Source organism: Pavona decussata, unplaced genomic scaffold (genome assembly GCF_977016875.1).
Source record: "Pavona decussata unplaced genomic scaffold, jaPavDecu1.1 SCAFFOLD_416, whole genome shotgun sequence".
NCBI lineage: Eukaryota > Metazoa > Cnidaria > Anthozoa > Scleractinia > Agariciidae > Pavona > Pavona decussata.
In genome coordinates this window covers 1261577-1277912 of record NW_028145778.1, presented here as the reverse complement: position 1 = coordinate 1277912, position 16336 = coordinate 1261577, and the positions used below count along the sequence as shown (strand labels likewise).

Here is a 16336-nt window from a genome sequence, read left to right as displayed (position 1 = left end):
GATGTCTTGCAAAATCGTTGATATCTGCTTGTATTTCTGACCAGTTGACACTTTCGGGGGTGGGGACGAAGGTCAGTCCTCGTGATAATAGTTTGGTCTCAGAGTTTGAAAGTCGTACAGTAGAAAGGTTGATCACTGTTTCCTTGTCTTGTAGTGGTTGTGATATGTTTTTGTTTTGCGAGCGGGTTCTGCGATTTTTTTGTTGGTTGACGTTTGTTGGTGTTCTAGGAGTGGAGTTGGCTGTATTTCTGTTAGGAGGATCGGAAGGAGCAGTGATGACCGTTGCGTACAGTGTTGGTATTTTCAGCATCAGTTTGTTCCGCATTATTCATCGATGTTGGGTTATTTTCCGCAGGTTGATTAGATGCACCGTTCTTAATGTCAGTTGGAGGCATACGTTTTAATTTCTTCGTGCGGAGAGAATTTAGATTGTTGCTGAGGTTGAATGCCATATTTTCAATGAGAGTAGTTAAAATGGTGTACGTTGAATGATTATTAACGGAGGTTCGCAGGTCTTCCAGCTGATTGCTTAAAAGCGTTGTTAACAGTTCAATGTGATTGTGGGTTTCTTCCAACAGGAGCTGGAGTTGTTTTCTGGCGAGGTTGTTGAAGTTTTCATTCCATTTTCTCCAGAAGAGGGGGTTTTCTGAGTGGATGGCTGGGGTGCATTTAGGAAGTAAGCCTTTCGGAATCAAATCGTTCGTTGCGTAGATTGTGAAGTTAGTGTGGTGACTTTCATAACGTTTCAGTTTCAGAACTCTTTGGTAGAAGGAGGAAGGTCAGAGATACGCTGGGGCCCAGGATTAGTTTCGACGTCCATGCAGAGCAGGAGATGTGAGGTATTTGGAGAGTAGAGGCATTTTGAAGCTGTTGCTTCTGGAGTGACATGTATGTTGGTGTGAGAAGTCTTGGAGGGTCTGTAACTGTAGACGGATAAATGAGCTAAGGTTTCATTTGACTTATAAGCAGTTGTTGTAGACGCGAGGAAAGTGAAACAGAATGAACATACAAAGAGTAAACATAGGAAACGAAAAATGATGTATTGATGAGGTTTACTTTTTCTATAAGAGATGGCCGTTGATTTTCGTCTTGGGTTGTTGTGACGTCTGGAAGAGATGAAAGAACCAACGCGTAGTCTCCACAGAAAAAGGTCAATCCCCATAATTTTAAAATTAACGTGCGGTGAACTCAAAAGTGTCTCAGGGGACTTTTCCACACACACTAATTCGATTTGAAGCTTTAAAAAGAATATTTTCCTTGCGTCCAAAAATCGACTTTTTTCTAAGGGCTAGGTCGACGGCATTTTATCAAAAATGACCAAATTATGAAGTCGGCATGTTTCAATTGGTTATGTCCCTAGGGAATTCGGGTTCTCCAAAACTCCGTTGGGAGTCATTTTACCCTGACTTCATCTCTTGTGGGCTATTTCTTTGTCCGCTGTCCCTTGCGAGGGCTAAAAAGTGTCTCAGGGGACGTTTTGGGACACATTGATTTGATTGGAAGCTTTTAACAGAATATTTGTCTTGCATCCAAAAATTGACTTTTCTGAAAGGGGTAGATCCAGGGTTTTTGGTCAAAAATGACCAAATTGGAAAGCAAGTATTTTTCACTTGTTTTTGTCCCTAGGGATTTCAGAGTGTCCTTAAACTCCCTTGGGATCATTATTAAGTGCAAATAACGCCCTGAAAAAGAATTTTCTCTTTAACTCTCACCCTGACTTCATGTTTTCTGGGCTACTTCTTTGTCCCTGGTCCCTTGGGAGGCCTAAAAAGTGTGTCGGGGACTTCTCCGGACACACTAATTCGATTGAAAGCTTTTAAAAGAATATTTGTATTGCGTCCAAAAATCGAGTTTCAAAAATGACCAAATTTTGAAGTCGGCATGTTTCATTTGTTTATGTCCCTTGAGATCTCGGCGTGTCCTTAAACTCCCTTGGGAATCATTTTAAAGTGAAAATAACGTCCTCATAAAGAATGTTCTGTTTAACTCTCACCCTGACTTCATCTTTTATGGGCTATTTGTTTGTCCCTGGTCTCTTGGGAGGCCTAAAAAGTGTCTCAGGGGACTTTTCCGGACACACTAATTCCATTGGAAGCTTTTAAAAGGATATTAGTCTTGCGTCCAAAAATTGACTTTTTTCCAAGAGGTAGGTCCAGGGATCGTGGTAAAAAAATGACCAAATTTTGACGTCGGTACTTTTCACTCGTTTAAGTCCCTGGGGACCTCTGCGTGATTAAAAGATCGCCCGATTGGAGAAAATTCGATTTTTTTGGCCTTCCAACAATGTTATTCAAAGAAAAGCTGCCAATTTAATCAGTGGGTCCAAAAGTCTCCGCCTCCCAAGGGACCAGAGTTTAAGAAATGTGTCAAAGAGGGTTAAGAGAGAGAGGCTTGAAAATACCAATTTTTTGTCAATTCGTTATTTGTACATAAAAATTAGTTCCAAGGAAATTTTTTGACACGCCAAGTTCATTGGAAAATGAGTGAAAATGAAGACTTCGAAATTCCGTCAATTTTTGGCCCGATCCCCCCATTGGAGAAAATTCGATTTTTTGGCCTTGGGAGAATTATTCAAACAAAAGCTGTCAATTGAATCAGTGGGTCCATAAAACCTCCTTGGGGACAATTTTAGGGCCTCCCAAGTGACCAGAGTCCAAGAAATATGCCAAAGAGGGTTAAGAGGGATAGGTGTGAAAATACCTTTTTTGACAGGTTGTTATTTGTACATAAAAATCAGTCCCAAGAGAGTTTTTCAACACGCCGAGTTCACTGAGGACATAATGAGTGAAATGACGACTTGGAAATTTCGTCATTGCCCCATTGGAGATAATTCGGAAACAAGAGATATTGCAACATTCTTGGAACCTTTGACTCAACGCATTTTTTTCGTAATTTAATTTAAACGAGTTATAAACAGGCTCTAAACTGAGTTGTAGTCGCTCAGTATGCATCTGAGAACCAATTAAATTTCCTGCGACGAGTTTTGTGCTTCTTCTTGCAAGTCCCAGCTTCCTGTCCTGATTCAGCCTCTTGGCGCCGTGTAGACCTGGAAAGCACCTAAAAAACAATATGGGTGTTGTGGGTTTATTCACGGGTGGGGTAAAATCATCAACGGGTTGATTACACTGCCATAACCAGTCAACTCTCGCTTTGCATAATCTCTATTTCTTGGGCGTGGTGTAATGGCTTTTATTAAAAAAACTGGATCATCGTGTAATGCAATTCCAGGGATTTGATTGGCTTAGTGGCCATGGTATATGAGCAAATATACTATGGCTGCTAAGACAATAAAGTCCCTGGAATTGCATTATAAAATGATCCAACTTTCAACAATCACCAATATTTACTTCGCTATTGATGGACCTTTTTGCTAATTGTTTTGCGATGCTCTTGTCACCGTCGCTGTAACAACTTCCTTAAACTCATTAGTCTGCGATAAGAGCATTACCTTAAGATTGCTTTGCTGATCACGTGTCCGAGGGGTGTTACCCGGGGAAGTTGCTGTATTAGCCGCAGGAACCTATAAAAGATTCATATATAGTGTAGTTTAAATGTTTTACCTCGTTCTCAGAGAAGACAAGCAATGATAAGAGATTTAAAAGGCCTATCTCGCATTTTATAGCCGGTATGTGTAAGTACTTCAGGAAAATACTCTACATGTTCTGTTGTTTAATTTGAAATGATTCCTCACGCATCAAAGCAGTATCACAAGACACTTGGCTTTCATTTGAAAAGTGATACTGCTGGTTTGAATCCACGGACGCAGAACGTAAGGTTCTTCTTAATTGAAGAGAGCTTTGTTCGAATTGTTCAGCATCACAGACATAAGTAGGTTTATAATGGTCTCTTAAAAGATCCCCAACATAATTCCTGCACGATATCAGGCAACATTTTCTGCAGAATGTTTTTGCCCAAGTTTTATGAATCAACAAGAGTTTTCTTCAGGGAAACAACATAACGTGCGCACTTGCGGCAATTGTAAGCAAACGTGACCCCATCCTGACATGATAAACACCACCAATGGAAAGTATACACTCGGCGGTTGGAAAGGATCCCTTTTAAGAGAGAGGTTTTTTAAAGTTGCTGGAATACAGTTAATGAAGTAGACGTGGTCCCAATCTTAGCCGCAAACTTGAATGTTAGAATAACAGTATGGGGTTTAGCCTGCGTAATTAGGGAGGGGAAGGGGGAAGCAAGAAAAAGTAACGGATAAAAGGGGGCCCTTTGTTCTCGCTGCCCCTCTCTCTTCCCCCCCCCCCCCCCCCCAATTACGCCTGCTACACAGACTATGCGGGCTCAACGGCTATTAGGAGCTTCAGGAGAGATAGGTGAAACCTTTGGATAAGAATGGTGTATTATTCAGTTAATGACACAGGCAAACTCGCAAAAAGGAAATCCGTGTGTTCCTATCAGGAGCCAAACCTAAGACCTTCCGATTACTAGTTCAAATGCTCCACCACTGAGCTACAGGAGACTCATGGGAGCTAAAGTCATTAAACAAAGTTCAGGGGACAAACATCCTGTATACTGCTTAAATTTCCTCTTTTGAGTATGCCTGTGTCACTCACTGAATAATACACCATTCTCATTCATTCACCAGGCTTAAACTATACCATCACATTTATTCCAATGGACGTATGCCACACAAGACATTCAAATCCTTCATTCAACATCCCTTGGACAATTCCTTCGTTCTCGAAAATGTGAAAGCAGTTTGAACACTTCGTTCAGCATTTGTTGCAAAAACACACATTTCTTCTTAGAAATTTTACGCAGACAGTTGGCCCGATGTTGAAATCATGTGAACGGTCTTCACACAACATTTGCTCAACATTCATCCAAACACTTGGACACCCCAAAATATTATACATTCTAAAACTGAAATGTCATACGCTATAATCTAAGAATATTCAAAAGAATATTTTAAACCTAACATTGGCAGAAAAATAAGAATATTCAGCCTGGGCCAGAAAAAATTAATAATATTATACAAAAAAAAAGAGTGTAACCAGCTTTCCCTGTGTCACCTCACTCAACATGTGAGCAACTTACCTGAAAAGATGGAAGGGAATCAAACGTTGGAGTAGTCAAAGTACAAGGGTCTTCAACCGAGGGCTGAAGTATACTTGGGCTCTTGTCTGTGATAACATCATCGTCACTACTTCTGGTTATCAACAAGCCACTCTCATCTATTACGCCATCAGCGCTTTCGCTTTCTATAATAAAAGACGTAGCCTAACCCTTAATATGTTCAGGAAAAATAACACAATCTCTATGATGTAAACCAAGTAACATTCTGCACATCATTAACTCGTGAAAGGCTTTTATTGTTTTGTTGTTGAGCTGTTTTGATTTTAAAATGGGTGTAGACTTAAATCATCTTGGTCTGTAAGTATAAAAATGAGTATGGATTTTAGAGGGTGGCTCTGAAAACAGTATTGGGACATTTAAAACGGGGCCAAGATTTGGAGAAATCAAATCGAAATCGTCCAAATCATTTACAGACACAGTCATAATCATCTGAATAACTTTTAAGTTAAGTTTTTGGTTAAGTAATTTTTGTAAAGCATCTTTAAACTGCAAGGATACTGGCACCATATAAATATATTACTATTATTATTATTATTATTATTATTATTATTATTATTATTATTATTATTATTATTATTAGTAGTAGTAGTAGTAGTAGTAGTAGTATTAGTATTATTATTATTATCATAATTATTATTATTATTAGTGACATTTTCAATCATGAATGAAAGGCATGTACACACAAGGAAATTGCCTTCCCCTTGTTTATCACATATTTGCTGTCTACAGTGAAGTGCCATGACTCTGGGAATGAATTTGGGGTATCGTGGGTAGATGCTATGATCCATATTGGATCCAGAATGTTCTTTTATTACTGGGTGACTCCTGCACACATTCATGTGTAGTTGGTTCCAAACAACTTCCATATGGAACTATCCTAATTTCTTTCACAGATGTGAATGAACAGTTATGGCATTTTAGGTTTCTTTGATATGCATCCGATTGAGGGAGGGATTGGGGAATGGCCAAAGCCGCAACACTACTGCAAAAAGTGTCAGAACCCACAATAATGTCATAATGTGTCAAAAAATCAGTGACATGACAAGAACCATGTTCGCAAATGTCAGATTAATACTGTACTGCAACGGAGACATTACTAAATACCATACAAAAAATGGCCCAACACCACAATACCATAAGCCACCATGTTCCCCTGTTGATCATAAAATACCTACTGGTATGTTAAAATGTAATTTATTATCATCATCATCATCATCATTATTCTTATTCTTATTGTTACATTACTTTATTTTAAGGTAATACCTTGCATTCAGACAACAAAGTTTAATACCACAATTGTCCACTCACATGTATAGAAGAGAGCAGACAATAACAGAATTTGCATTAGAGGTAACTAACTGATCTTACAAAAATTATATTCTGCAGGAAGCTAAAGGCAGAGCAGAGAACAATGGCCAACACAGGATTAGGTTTGCATTTGCAATTTTTTTTTCTAGATTTTAAAATTTTTACTATAATGGAGGACCTCCCTCCATATTTTTATGTGACGGGCACTTCCTCCTTAAAAATTATTTATTATTATTATTTATTTTTATGCGCCTTTGCTGAAGTCACCAAAACTTACCAGTGGATTCTGCTGAAGTATCAAGAACTAAAGGATCCTGTTGTGAATAGAGATCCATAGCCTTGGCTAGATAAATACTGGACTTTGAAATCAACAGAACAAAAAAATTAATGACAAATAATAAAGATAAAAGGGTTTGCAGCCAGCTCATCCGTAACCATCTCTACTGTAATGCCGATATGTTTTGGTTAAGCTAAAGTTGTACTCTGGATAAGTGGTTGTAGAAAAGACAAAGCTATCCACTAACAGCCAAAAATCAAACTTTGAAAACCAATCGATATTATTAATCAATAAAACTGCTTTAAGGACAGTGCCTAGTAACACAGAAGTATTTATGCATGGTTTATGACTATGCGGAAAAAGCAGATTTTAGCAAGGGTGATTGGAATCCAAAGAGAAAATTGGGGGTAACATACATTTTTCAGAGATAATTAAGCAACAATAATTAAGAAAAGCAGTAAAATTAAAGGCAATGTATGGCATATTTTTCACATAATTTGAAGCTTTATTGTCCCTGAAAAATGCATGGTTATCCCAAATTTTCTTTTTGGATACCAAGAGCACTTGCTAAGTTCTGCTTTCTCCGCATAGTTTTAAACCGCGCAAAAATATGCTTCTATTAGTAGGCACCACCCATAGGAAATCCGAGTATTTTGAGATGCACAGAACATATGCACAGTAACTAAAGTAGGCACCATCCAGTATGAAACATTTATGTGTAGCTAAGAGCATAAAACAGCTTAATGAGCATCATTATACTTGGCAGGGCACAGTATCATCAAATGTTTGCGTCTCAGATTTGGGAGGGTTTATTTGGGGATAGGTAGGTTATTTTGGACGAGCAAGTCGGTATATTTAGATATAATTTATTTGAAATTTTTGGTTGATTGATTCATGGATCATTATTTAAATAGGCTAATTTGTAGTAAACAAGAGGACTCAGTCATCAGACTTCTTACTGAGTGATTTCTAAGCTGGCCTTGAGATGAACCAGAATGACTGCTGGACTTTACTGAGGGTGATGTGCTGTCTGAAAGTTTAAGAAAAGAAAAAATCCTGCTCAGTGGCTGTATTGCATCAATGAAAAAATACTGAAAATTAATTATATTTAGACTTAGTATTTTTTTTTCTGTGTATGTGTCTATGTGAGAGGGTGTACACTGTACATGTGCTTGGGAGGGGGGGGGGGCACAGGTTTACAGGAAGGGAAGAGGCTTTTAAACTGAAACAGTTGTCAACAATTTTCCACTTGAGTTTGCATAATTTGTTGATTGGTTTTCAGTGTTCCTTTAAAATTTTTTTATCAGAGCGATGAAAAAAACCTGTGACAACAATCTTTCACAGAAGTCTTTTCCCATTTTTTTGGTTTGGGAGAGCATTTCTTCAACCCCCCACCCAACCCCCTCTACTTGACATTGTTGTTTTTCATCTACATCTATTTCCTGTTAATCAACATCGTCTGTTGAAAAAGAAGCAGGGATGATTTGTGTTAAATTACACCAAAGGCAAGTTACTTTGCATACAACCAAAATTGATATAATTAATCTTTATCTTGTAGTTCAGTGGACTTTGGTGAAGATTGAAGGATACAACAATTGTTCTGTTATGATAAAAAGAAAGTGTATTATTGTACATGTAAACATCTGATGACTAAAAAAATAGTGGTGTATCACGAATGTAATAAATTACAGTTGTATGCAAGTATTGCTTTGCTTGTTTACTGTACCTGGACTAACAGGCCTGTCTTGTAACTGTGCTTTGTGCTTGTTCTCATCTAGAGGGCATGTGAGATGTACAAGATCTTCACTCTGAGATCTTTTTCTTTTTACAGATTGGCGCCTGTCAATTTCAACTAAATCAGCACTGCACTCCTTGTCTAATGTTTCAGAAAAACTCCACGTGTTTTGGCTAAACAGAGTATCAAAGTCCAGTGTCTTTCTTGGGGTATCATTAATGACAAACTCTTTATTGTTTTCCAAACTTTTCAAACCTTTTTCTGTAACTGTGACACCACCTTCTTTAGTGTCTCTTTCAGAGGTAATTTTCTGGCCAATTGAGTCCTCACTCAACACAACACAATGCTGCCTGACAGTAATGTCATCCAAAGACGATGGATTAGAGCTTGATGGCTCATTTCCCTGCTTAATTTCACAAGGAGTATTCCCTTCTTCTGCCTGGCTTGCGGTAGGTGCAATTTCAAAACAGGATGGCGAGGTGACATCATGAACTGATATGCTTGCATCAAGCAAATTTTCCAGCTGGGATTCTGTTAAAGACCAGTTCATCTGTTTAGCAGTCCTTCCAGGCATTATATTTGGCAGTGCCTGTTCCAGTTCCGTCTCTTCACTATTCTCGCTGGATGGAACAACATTAATGACTGGAGAGTTCTCAACAAGAGACAACCTTTCATGAAAAATTGAGCATGACTCATCACTGTTTGTTTTCATTTGTGAAGAATCACTTGATGACGTACAGTGTTCTTCAGGAACTAGTCCTCTTAAAGGCTGAGTCATCACCACGCTCATTTGAGATGAAGATACACAATCAACACTTATCATGGCAATATCACTCTTCTCTTGTGGTGGAGTGAATTCAGAATTACGATCATCACCTCCCCTTTCCTTGACCACATGTTCTAGAAAATGTAATGGACCTAAATCTTTGAATACTTCACCCTGATTTAATATGTCTGCTATAATTGTTGATGGTTGATCACCATCACTTGACATACTAAAACCACTCCCAATTTCAATTTCAGCCAAATCCTCTTCAGTTGGGTAACTAACACCAGCTTGTTTCTCACTTGACTCAGTTGCTCCAATGGAACCAGTCTCTACTTTCTCTCCAGTGTTATGATCACACGTAGCTGACCTAGTTGGTTGGTACCGTTCATGCTCTAATGCCACAGAAGAAACAGAAGGTTGTACATGTAGTCTGTCACTTGATGTTGTGCTATCGCATGACGTCATCTCACTTTGCTGTATTTCACTAGTTTGTGGTGGACGATAGCTTGGCATCCATTCTAGAAGAATTTAAACAGTGCTCTTTTAGCTGAAGTAGGTTACGGGCAGTAACCTAAATGTCCTGTTACAGTTCTTATAGCCAGTGTCAACTTCCAACCCTCTTGATTTTTAACCATGCCTGGCTACAAACCAAATATTTTCAGTGCTGTTTTAAGGTTTTATGTTACAGTCTCGGATTTTTTAGAAAAGTTTGTAACTGCACACTTAGCATTCCAGTTTTGCTATCAAATTTTTATTCTTTTTTTTAAAAGGGAGAAATGTTTGAATCAGTTCTGGTGAAAAAAAAATACATGTAAAATTTTCAAAGAGAGAAGCTGAGTAAAAGTGGATTGTGTTGTCACATTATTGTCAAAAATTATGTGTCAACATTGAGTCTGCTGAGTGGGGGTGGGGTGGGGCACAATGGCCTAATAGACCATTTCCGAGTTGGTGTGAACCTTATTGTGAAGGCGAGGCTAGGTGCAAAGCTTTTCATATGAAGATTAGTTTTGTTCGCATATGAATGGAAAATAATTTTCATGATAAAAACTTTACACTTAGCCTCGTTTTCATAATGAGGTTCACTGCAACTCGGAAATGGCCTATTATTAAGCCCATAAGGGTTCTTGTTGGGAAATTCTGAGTATTCTGAGAAAGAAATCATGCACAAGTTGTATTTGTGGATAAGCTGTACTCCGATTTGAAACGACACATTGCAAAAATTCAAAACATAGTTTTACTGGTTGAAATTTTATAAACACTAGTTTACATAAACAATCATGTGAATCCTGTAACAAGAGAACAACTTTGTTTTAAATGGAATCATTCTAACTTGCTTTCCATTGTTCTAAAAAAATTGAAAAGTATATCTGAGTAAAAGTACATGTAATGGCTCCTAAGTCCAACATAATTCTCGGAAGAAGATACAAATATTCAAGATTCATGTGATGCATGTATAATTCCAATTTCAGAATATCTCCAATAAAACTTGGGTTAAAAAACTATGTTACTCTTTCCCCCTAAATTTTCTCTTGGCTTTCAAAAAAACTTAAAACCTATTTAAAGCTCTACTGCACATATTCTGACTGGAAGGTAATGGCAGAAGACAAAAAACAGTTTGCTAAATAAACAAAAGCAAAGGAAAAGAAAAATTAAACTTGCTTAATAGAAAACAAATTTTATCCACAACACACACATTACTCAATTACTAAGTGCCATTTACCTGGAAGTTCATCCAGTTGCTTTTCCATTTCTTCAGGAATGAAAACATTGTCATGGTTCTCTTGTAAGACATTTTCTACTTTCTTAAAAAAGGGAAGATTGGCATCAGATTGTAAATCATGGAGTAATGTCTTTGTTTGCGATAACCTCCAGAGTTCCTGTAGTCTGGCCTGTAAGGGGGGATAGGTGGAACTGTCTATGATGTCGCTCCCAAACTGGGTGTTTCCCTCACCACCGGCAAATTTGAACTGGTCTATCTTGACCAGAAACTCTACACCATCCTAAAGTAATAACAAGTATATAAACTGTTAATATGGAGGGCTTGTCTCTAGACCAGTGTACACTGTAAGTGGTGATTTGTTCTTGAAGTCAATGTTGTAGGTTAAAATGAATCCCACGTTAAAATGATTTCAACCTAGGTTGATTTGTATTTTCCTTTTGTTGCAGATGTAAATTAACCAACCTTAACAAAGGAAAATACAAATCAACCTAGGTTGAAATCATTTTAACCTGGGATTCATTTTAACCTACAACATCAACATTGCTCAAAATCAGCTATACCTGGGTTTGGATATAGACAGGAATGTGTAGTTGTTAGCTGTAGTTCCGGTAAATTTGAAAAAATTGGTTCATTACTTTTTAAAAACACTTAACAAAAAACAGCAACTAATCATTCATGTTTTGATTAGGTGGCTTCAGCTTTTAAACATAAAATTATGTCATGAGCTAATTAATAGAGCACACAGTATCTTGGAAAATGTTGGATTCTTTTCAGCATACATGTGTAGATCGTCATGAATACATATGCACATCTCATATCTTACTTCAAGAGTTTATATTTATGATTACACTCCTTTCTGTCCTCCAGTTGAACCAATGGAAACAAGCTACTCCAGTACAAGCCAGAGGTAGTTCATGTAGGTGGGTGCCAAGGGTACAAAGGATGGAGGAGGATTGATAGAGTGTATCATAAAATACATGTACACTTCAGAATGGAAAATTTTCAGTTTTGATGAAAAGGTAGCTTTACAGTACCAGTCAAATGTAAGTTGATAGCTGCTCAAAACTTTAATGGCACTACTTCATCTGGGACCCTTCAAACTTGAAAACTTTGAGGCTTGAGTCTTGGCCTCTAACTTTCAAGTCAGGTATTTTGAGTTTTAAGTTGAGTCATTTGAGTTTTAAGATGACAAAACAAGGAACCTGTGGCTAAGATCATTTTACATGAGACTAAATGAAGAAGAGACCACATTTCCCTTTATTTCAAGGTACTTACATGTATGAGCATCTGAGTGGATAAAGAAAAATATCACACTTTTATGGCTGGGAACAGTTGGAGGCTCCTCCATTAGATTTGCCACTCTATGGGGAAGGGGGAGGTTTGCACTTTGCTTACATTTACGGTCGAGCCTCCTGTAACTGGACACCCTTGGGCCAGAAGAAATGTCTGCTTATAGGAGGTTAAAAATGTAGTGTTTGTAGGTGCTGTAGCTGAGAACATGACCGAGTGTCTGCTTACGAGAGGTGTCCGCCCACGGGAGGTGTCTGTTAGCGGAGTTTTGACTGTATAATAATTCCATTAAAAAGGTATTTCAGAGAGACAAGCCTTATTCTTAGAGGAAGCCTTATTTTTACTGTTCAAAGGTAAAAATGATCATGAACTCCAATTTAAAGCACTTCACCCTCAACATGTAAAAGAGGTGCTGGGAAATAGTAAAATAAATGGAACTTACCAACTTGTTTTCCACTGTAGCTTCCAAAGAATATTTTTTTATAAAGATTAGACCACCTCTAATTTCAGCCATTGAAAGACTTGGGTTATCTCTGAAACAAAAAAGAAATATTAGGATAGTTCCATATGGAAGTTGTTTGGAACCAACTACACATGAATGTGTGCAGGAGTCACCCAGTAATGAAATAACATTCTGGATGCAATTTGGATCATAGCATCCACCCACGATACCCCAAATTCATTCCCAGAGTCATGGCACTTCACTGTAGACAGCAAATATGTGATAAACAAGGGGAAGGCATTTTCCTTGTGTGTACATGCCTTTCATTCATGATTGAAAATGTCACTAATAATAATAATAATAATAATAATAATAATAATAATAATAATAATAATAATAATAATAATAACAACAACAATAATTATAATAAATGTTAAAATTATAATTATTTTAAAGGTCTGTGTTTAGCCCAAATTGGTCTCTACATGTGTGTGCTTGTGTGTGGCACATATAAATAAATGAAATGAAATTCTAATGAAAATGAAGCCTCCATGAATAACTTGAAATCAATGCACAGATGTTGGTACAATGAATCATCAAGCAAAGTTCTATGTAATATTCATTCAAACACACTGTTGCTGCAGTGAATAATAAGGGAACTTTTGGGTCCTAGAGAGGTTTATATTTTAAAGTATAAGAACTGACCCCTCTTTGTCTCCTTATACCAGGGCTGTCAATTAGGATTGCTCCTCAAAATATATCCAGTCTGTATGTCAAAACAAAACTAATTTACAAGAATGGAAGTTTTAACGACATAATTGCACATGCACGTACCCGGATGTATACATGTATAAAATTTTCTCTGACTCTAGCGGCATGGTCCCTCAGTTAATTGGTATATTTAGTGCAAGACCACATTGATTGCGTTAACGTTCATGGAGGTACAGTATATTGTCACATTACCTTTTAAACTGCTCAATGGCAACTTGTGAAAAGAGAGCTTTAACATAAAGTTTCTTGTCACTTATAAGTGCCATAGTTTTGTTGGGTGTTACTTCAAGCTGCAATGAACACAAAACATACTTATGTTAAGGTCAGGACACACTTCGGGACAAGCAACCTGAACAGGCACTTTTGTCTGCACTGTACAACTGTATAAGAGGCACATTGCAGGGACACATGAAATGGGATAATGAATAATGTGTTTTTATTTGTAAAAATTTCTACCTCGCAGCAAGGAAAGGTTCCAGGAACAAGTGCACATGATACGACATTATTTTGGATCACTTTGTCCCCACTTCAAGACACACAAATTCAAACCAGCTGAATTTCATAAAGTATGTAGCTGGGACAAAATTTTTTCCCTGCAACAGAACTTTTCATTGAAGCAGAGTTGTCACTCGAGGGGAACTGACCCTACATCATGTCCCTGCTACATATTCCCTAGTGTGTCCTGACCTTTAAAACATTAATTTTATTCTGGCAAAGTAAAATAGAAATTGTTAATTTTAAATGGAAAAATGTACATTTTAAAACTTTTCTGTGTTTCTATTTGACTTATCCCACTTGGTAATACAGTCGAACCTGTATATAACGGCCACCCTTGGGACTTGAGGAACTGGCTGCTTAATACAGGATCACTAAAAATACTCACTGAGCGTTGTCTAATGTCAATTCTAATGGTGTATCATACAAAAACATTTCAAGCACGGAAACATGAGGAAACAATAGGACAATCAACACTCTTTCAAGAGATCAATACTTTAAACAAAGTTAAGTGCCAACTTGTAACTTAATGGTATAATATACGAAACATTGTGTAAAAGCACTGTGCAATAAATTGTCCTCTACTCTTGTACGGTGTACAGTACTGTATTTCTAACTCACTTACTTACGTGACTTGCAGTTCACAACAAAATATCTCATTCAGTCATTTCATAGTTGTTAAGATCGAAGTGGAGTTATAACGGTAATGTTGCTAATTAAAAGTAACACAATATATAAAGAATTCTTCAAGTGAAAATAGGAATAGGGTAAGAATTACAGCGACTTAAACAAGTGGGACACGTGCATTCGGCGCCTCGGAATTTGAAACTTTTGTTTGTAGAGCAAGTCATTGACTGTCGGCACTCCCAGCGACAATTCCTGTTATCCATGGTACTGTGCATATGGCTTAGTTTCCATTTAAGGGTGGCCACTTAATACAGGTAAAAATAACAAAGAAAGACAAACATAGGACTGCTACAGGGTGGCTGCAGCCGCTTAATAGAGGTGGCCGCCTATTAATACAGGTAACAAATACAGCGTTTGTATGTGCGAAAAATCGGGACTTTGAAAACTGGCCGCTTAATAGAGGGAAGCCGCTTAATACAGAGCCGTTACATAAAGGTTCGACTGTACTATACCTGCCAACTTTTTCCAAGTCAAAATGGGTGAGATTTTTGTCTTGTCGTGGCCGGGATTTCAAAAACGTACCAGCCACTTCCAAATATTTCTGACGATTTTTCGAAGACTTCCAAACATTGCCAAAAATGTCCGAAGATGTTCCAACGACCTTTGAAAACTTCCGTTTTGAACAAATTTTCGCATGTTGTGATACCTTTAGGACACAAAATCAACATTAAGCGCCTTTTTGGGGGAAATGTTATTGAATTTTTGTTATTAATCTTGACTGTGTTAGAGAACAACTCGTCTGGATTTGTGAGTTAGGCGTGTGAAATTGTCCTCTAGGTGTGAGATCTAATTGTCTTTAATCCGCAGGCCTGAGACTCACGCATAATGCTTGAGAGTTGGCAGGTATGTAATACGTTCTGATCTCTTATTGATCTGGGGAAAATTCTGTTTGCATAAACATCTTCCATTGGACTTATGAATGTGATTGGGAGCACTGTGCATTCATGAAAGAGATCGAGTCGCTTACATCGTGCTTCCAAGGATGGCAATCCCAAATCATGCAACTTGCAACGCAATCCTCTCGACAGCAATGTTGTGGCAAGTTGCAGAGCAAACATGGCTTGTATTTAACAGGATCTTTCTTTTCCATGGATACAGATCAAGTGACGATACCAAATTGACTAGTGAGCAAAACCACAAGACACCTTGTGGTATATAAGAATTATAATGCATACCTTCAATATCTGCGCTCTTGCAATTTTCGGCAAATTTTCTTCTTTTCTAGCTATCAAAGCTTGCTCAATCCACGGCTTCGTTATCCACGACGCCATCTTGGATCAGGCGTCCCACCGTTGCGTTCAATCCACCCTCACTAGAAACTGGGGACAACTCGTTACAAAAGCGAGATATACATGGAGTGACAAAGGGTGACTGGTATTAACCTGAAGATGACGAGGTCCCTAGTAGCAGCTGAATATATATTTCCTTCGCGGTTACTTGGTGTATTGTCTCGAAGCCGTTGGAAGAGTTAGGTATGCCTGTGCCTTACCTCGTTCCCAGGGTCTCGCGTTGCCGTAAACTCTGCACAGATCAACCACCTTCTCCGTCTGCGAACGCACACGAATTTCCCGCTGTCGCTTCTCTCCACAAATGGTCACAAATACGTCTGCGTTCACCGGCTGCCATCTCCTTAGCCTCCCACGCAGTTGTTTCTAGGGAACTCGCGGGGCGGAGGTAATATGAGTCCCCTAAAAACGACTGTTTGGGAGACTACCATCTTCCGCGTTTTCAAAACGACTGTAAACTGTCTA

At 38.1% G+C, this 16336-nt stretch overlaps 1 protein-coding gene across 2 annotated transcripts; it reads right to left on the bottom strand.

The window, feature by feature from the left end:
• Positions 1-2878: 2878 nt before the first annotated feature.
• LOC146450986 (uncharacterized) lies at positions 2879-15999 on the bottom strand. Of its 2 annotated transcripts, XM_085099824.1 has the most exons (10): positions 15761-15999; positions 13596-13693; positions 12633-12723; positions 10901-11180; positions 8403-9698; positions 7636-7706; positions 6677-6758; positions 5053-5216; positions 3449-3520; positions 2879-3057 (listed from the first exon to the last, which is right to left on the bottom strand). In XM_085099824.1, the coding sequence occupies exons 1-10, from the start codon at positions 15854-15856 to the stop codon at positions 2941-2943; spliced, it is 2367 nt and encodes a 788-aa protein (XP_084955950.1). In that variant the 5' UTR covers positions 15857-15999; the 3' UTR covers positions 2879-2940. The 2 variants fall into 2 exon arrangements, with proteins under 2 accessions (XP_084955950.1, XP_084955951.1); XM_085099825.1 differs by lacking the exon at positions 3449-3520.
• Positions 16000-16336: the final 337 nt, after the last annotated feature.

Coding starts and splice junctions, on each gene's coding strand:
- LOC146450986 (XM_085099824.1), bottom strand. CDS start 15,856: ATGGCGTCGTGGATAACGAAGCCGTGGATTGAGCAAGCTTTGATAGCT. Junction 12,724..13,595: donor GCCATTGAGCAGTTTAAAAG/GTAATGTGACAA, acceptor TTTTTGTTTCAG/AGATAACCCAAGTCTTTCAA. Junction 3,058..3,448: donor ATCAGCAAAGCAATCTTAAG/GTAATGCTCTTA, acceptor ATTGTTTTTTAG/GTGCTTTCCAGGTCTACACG.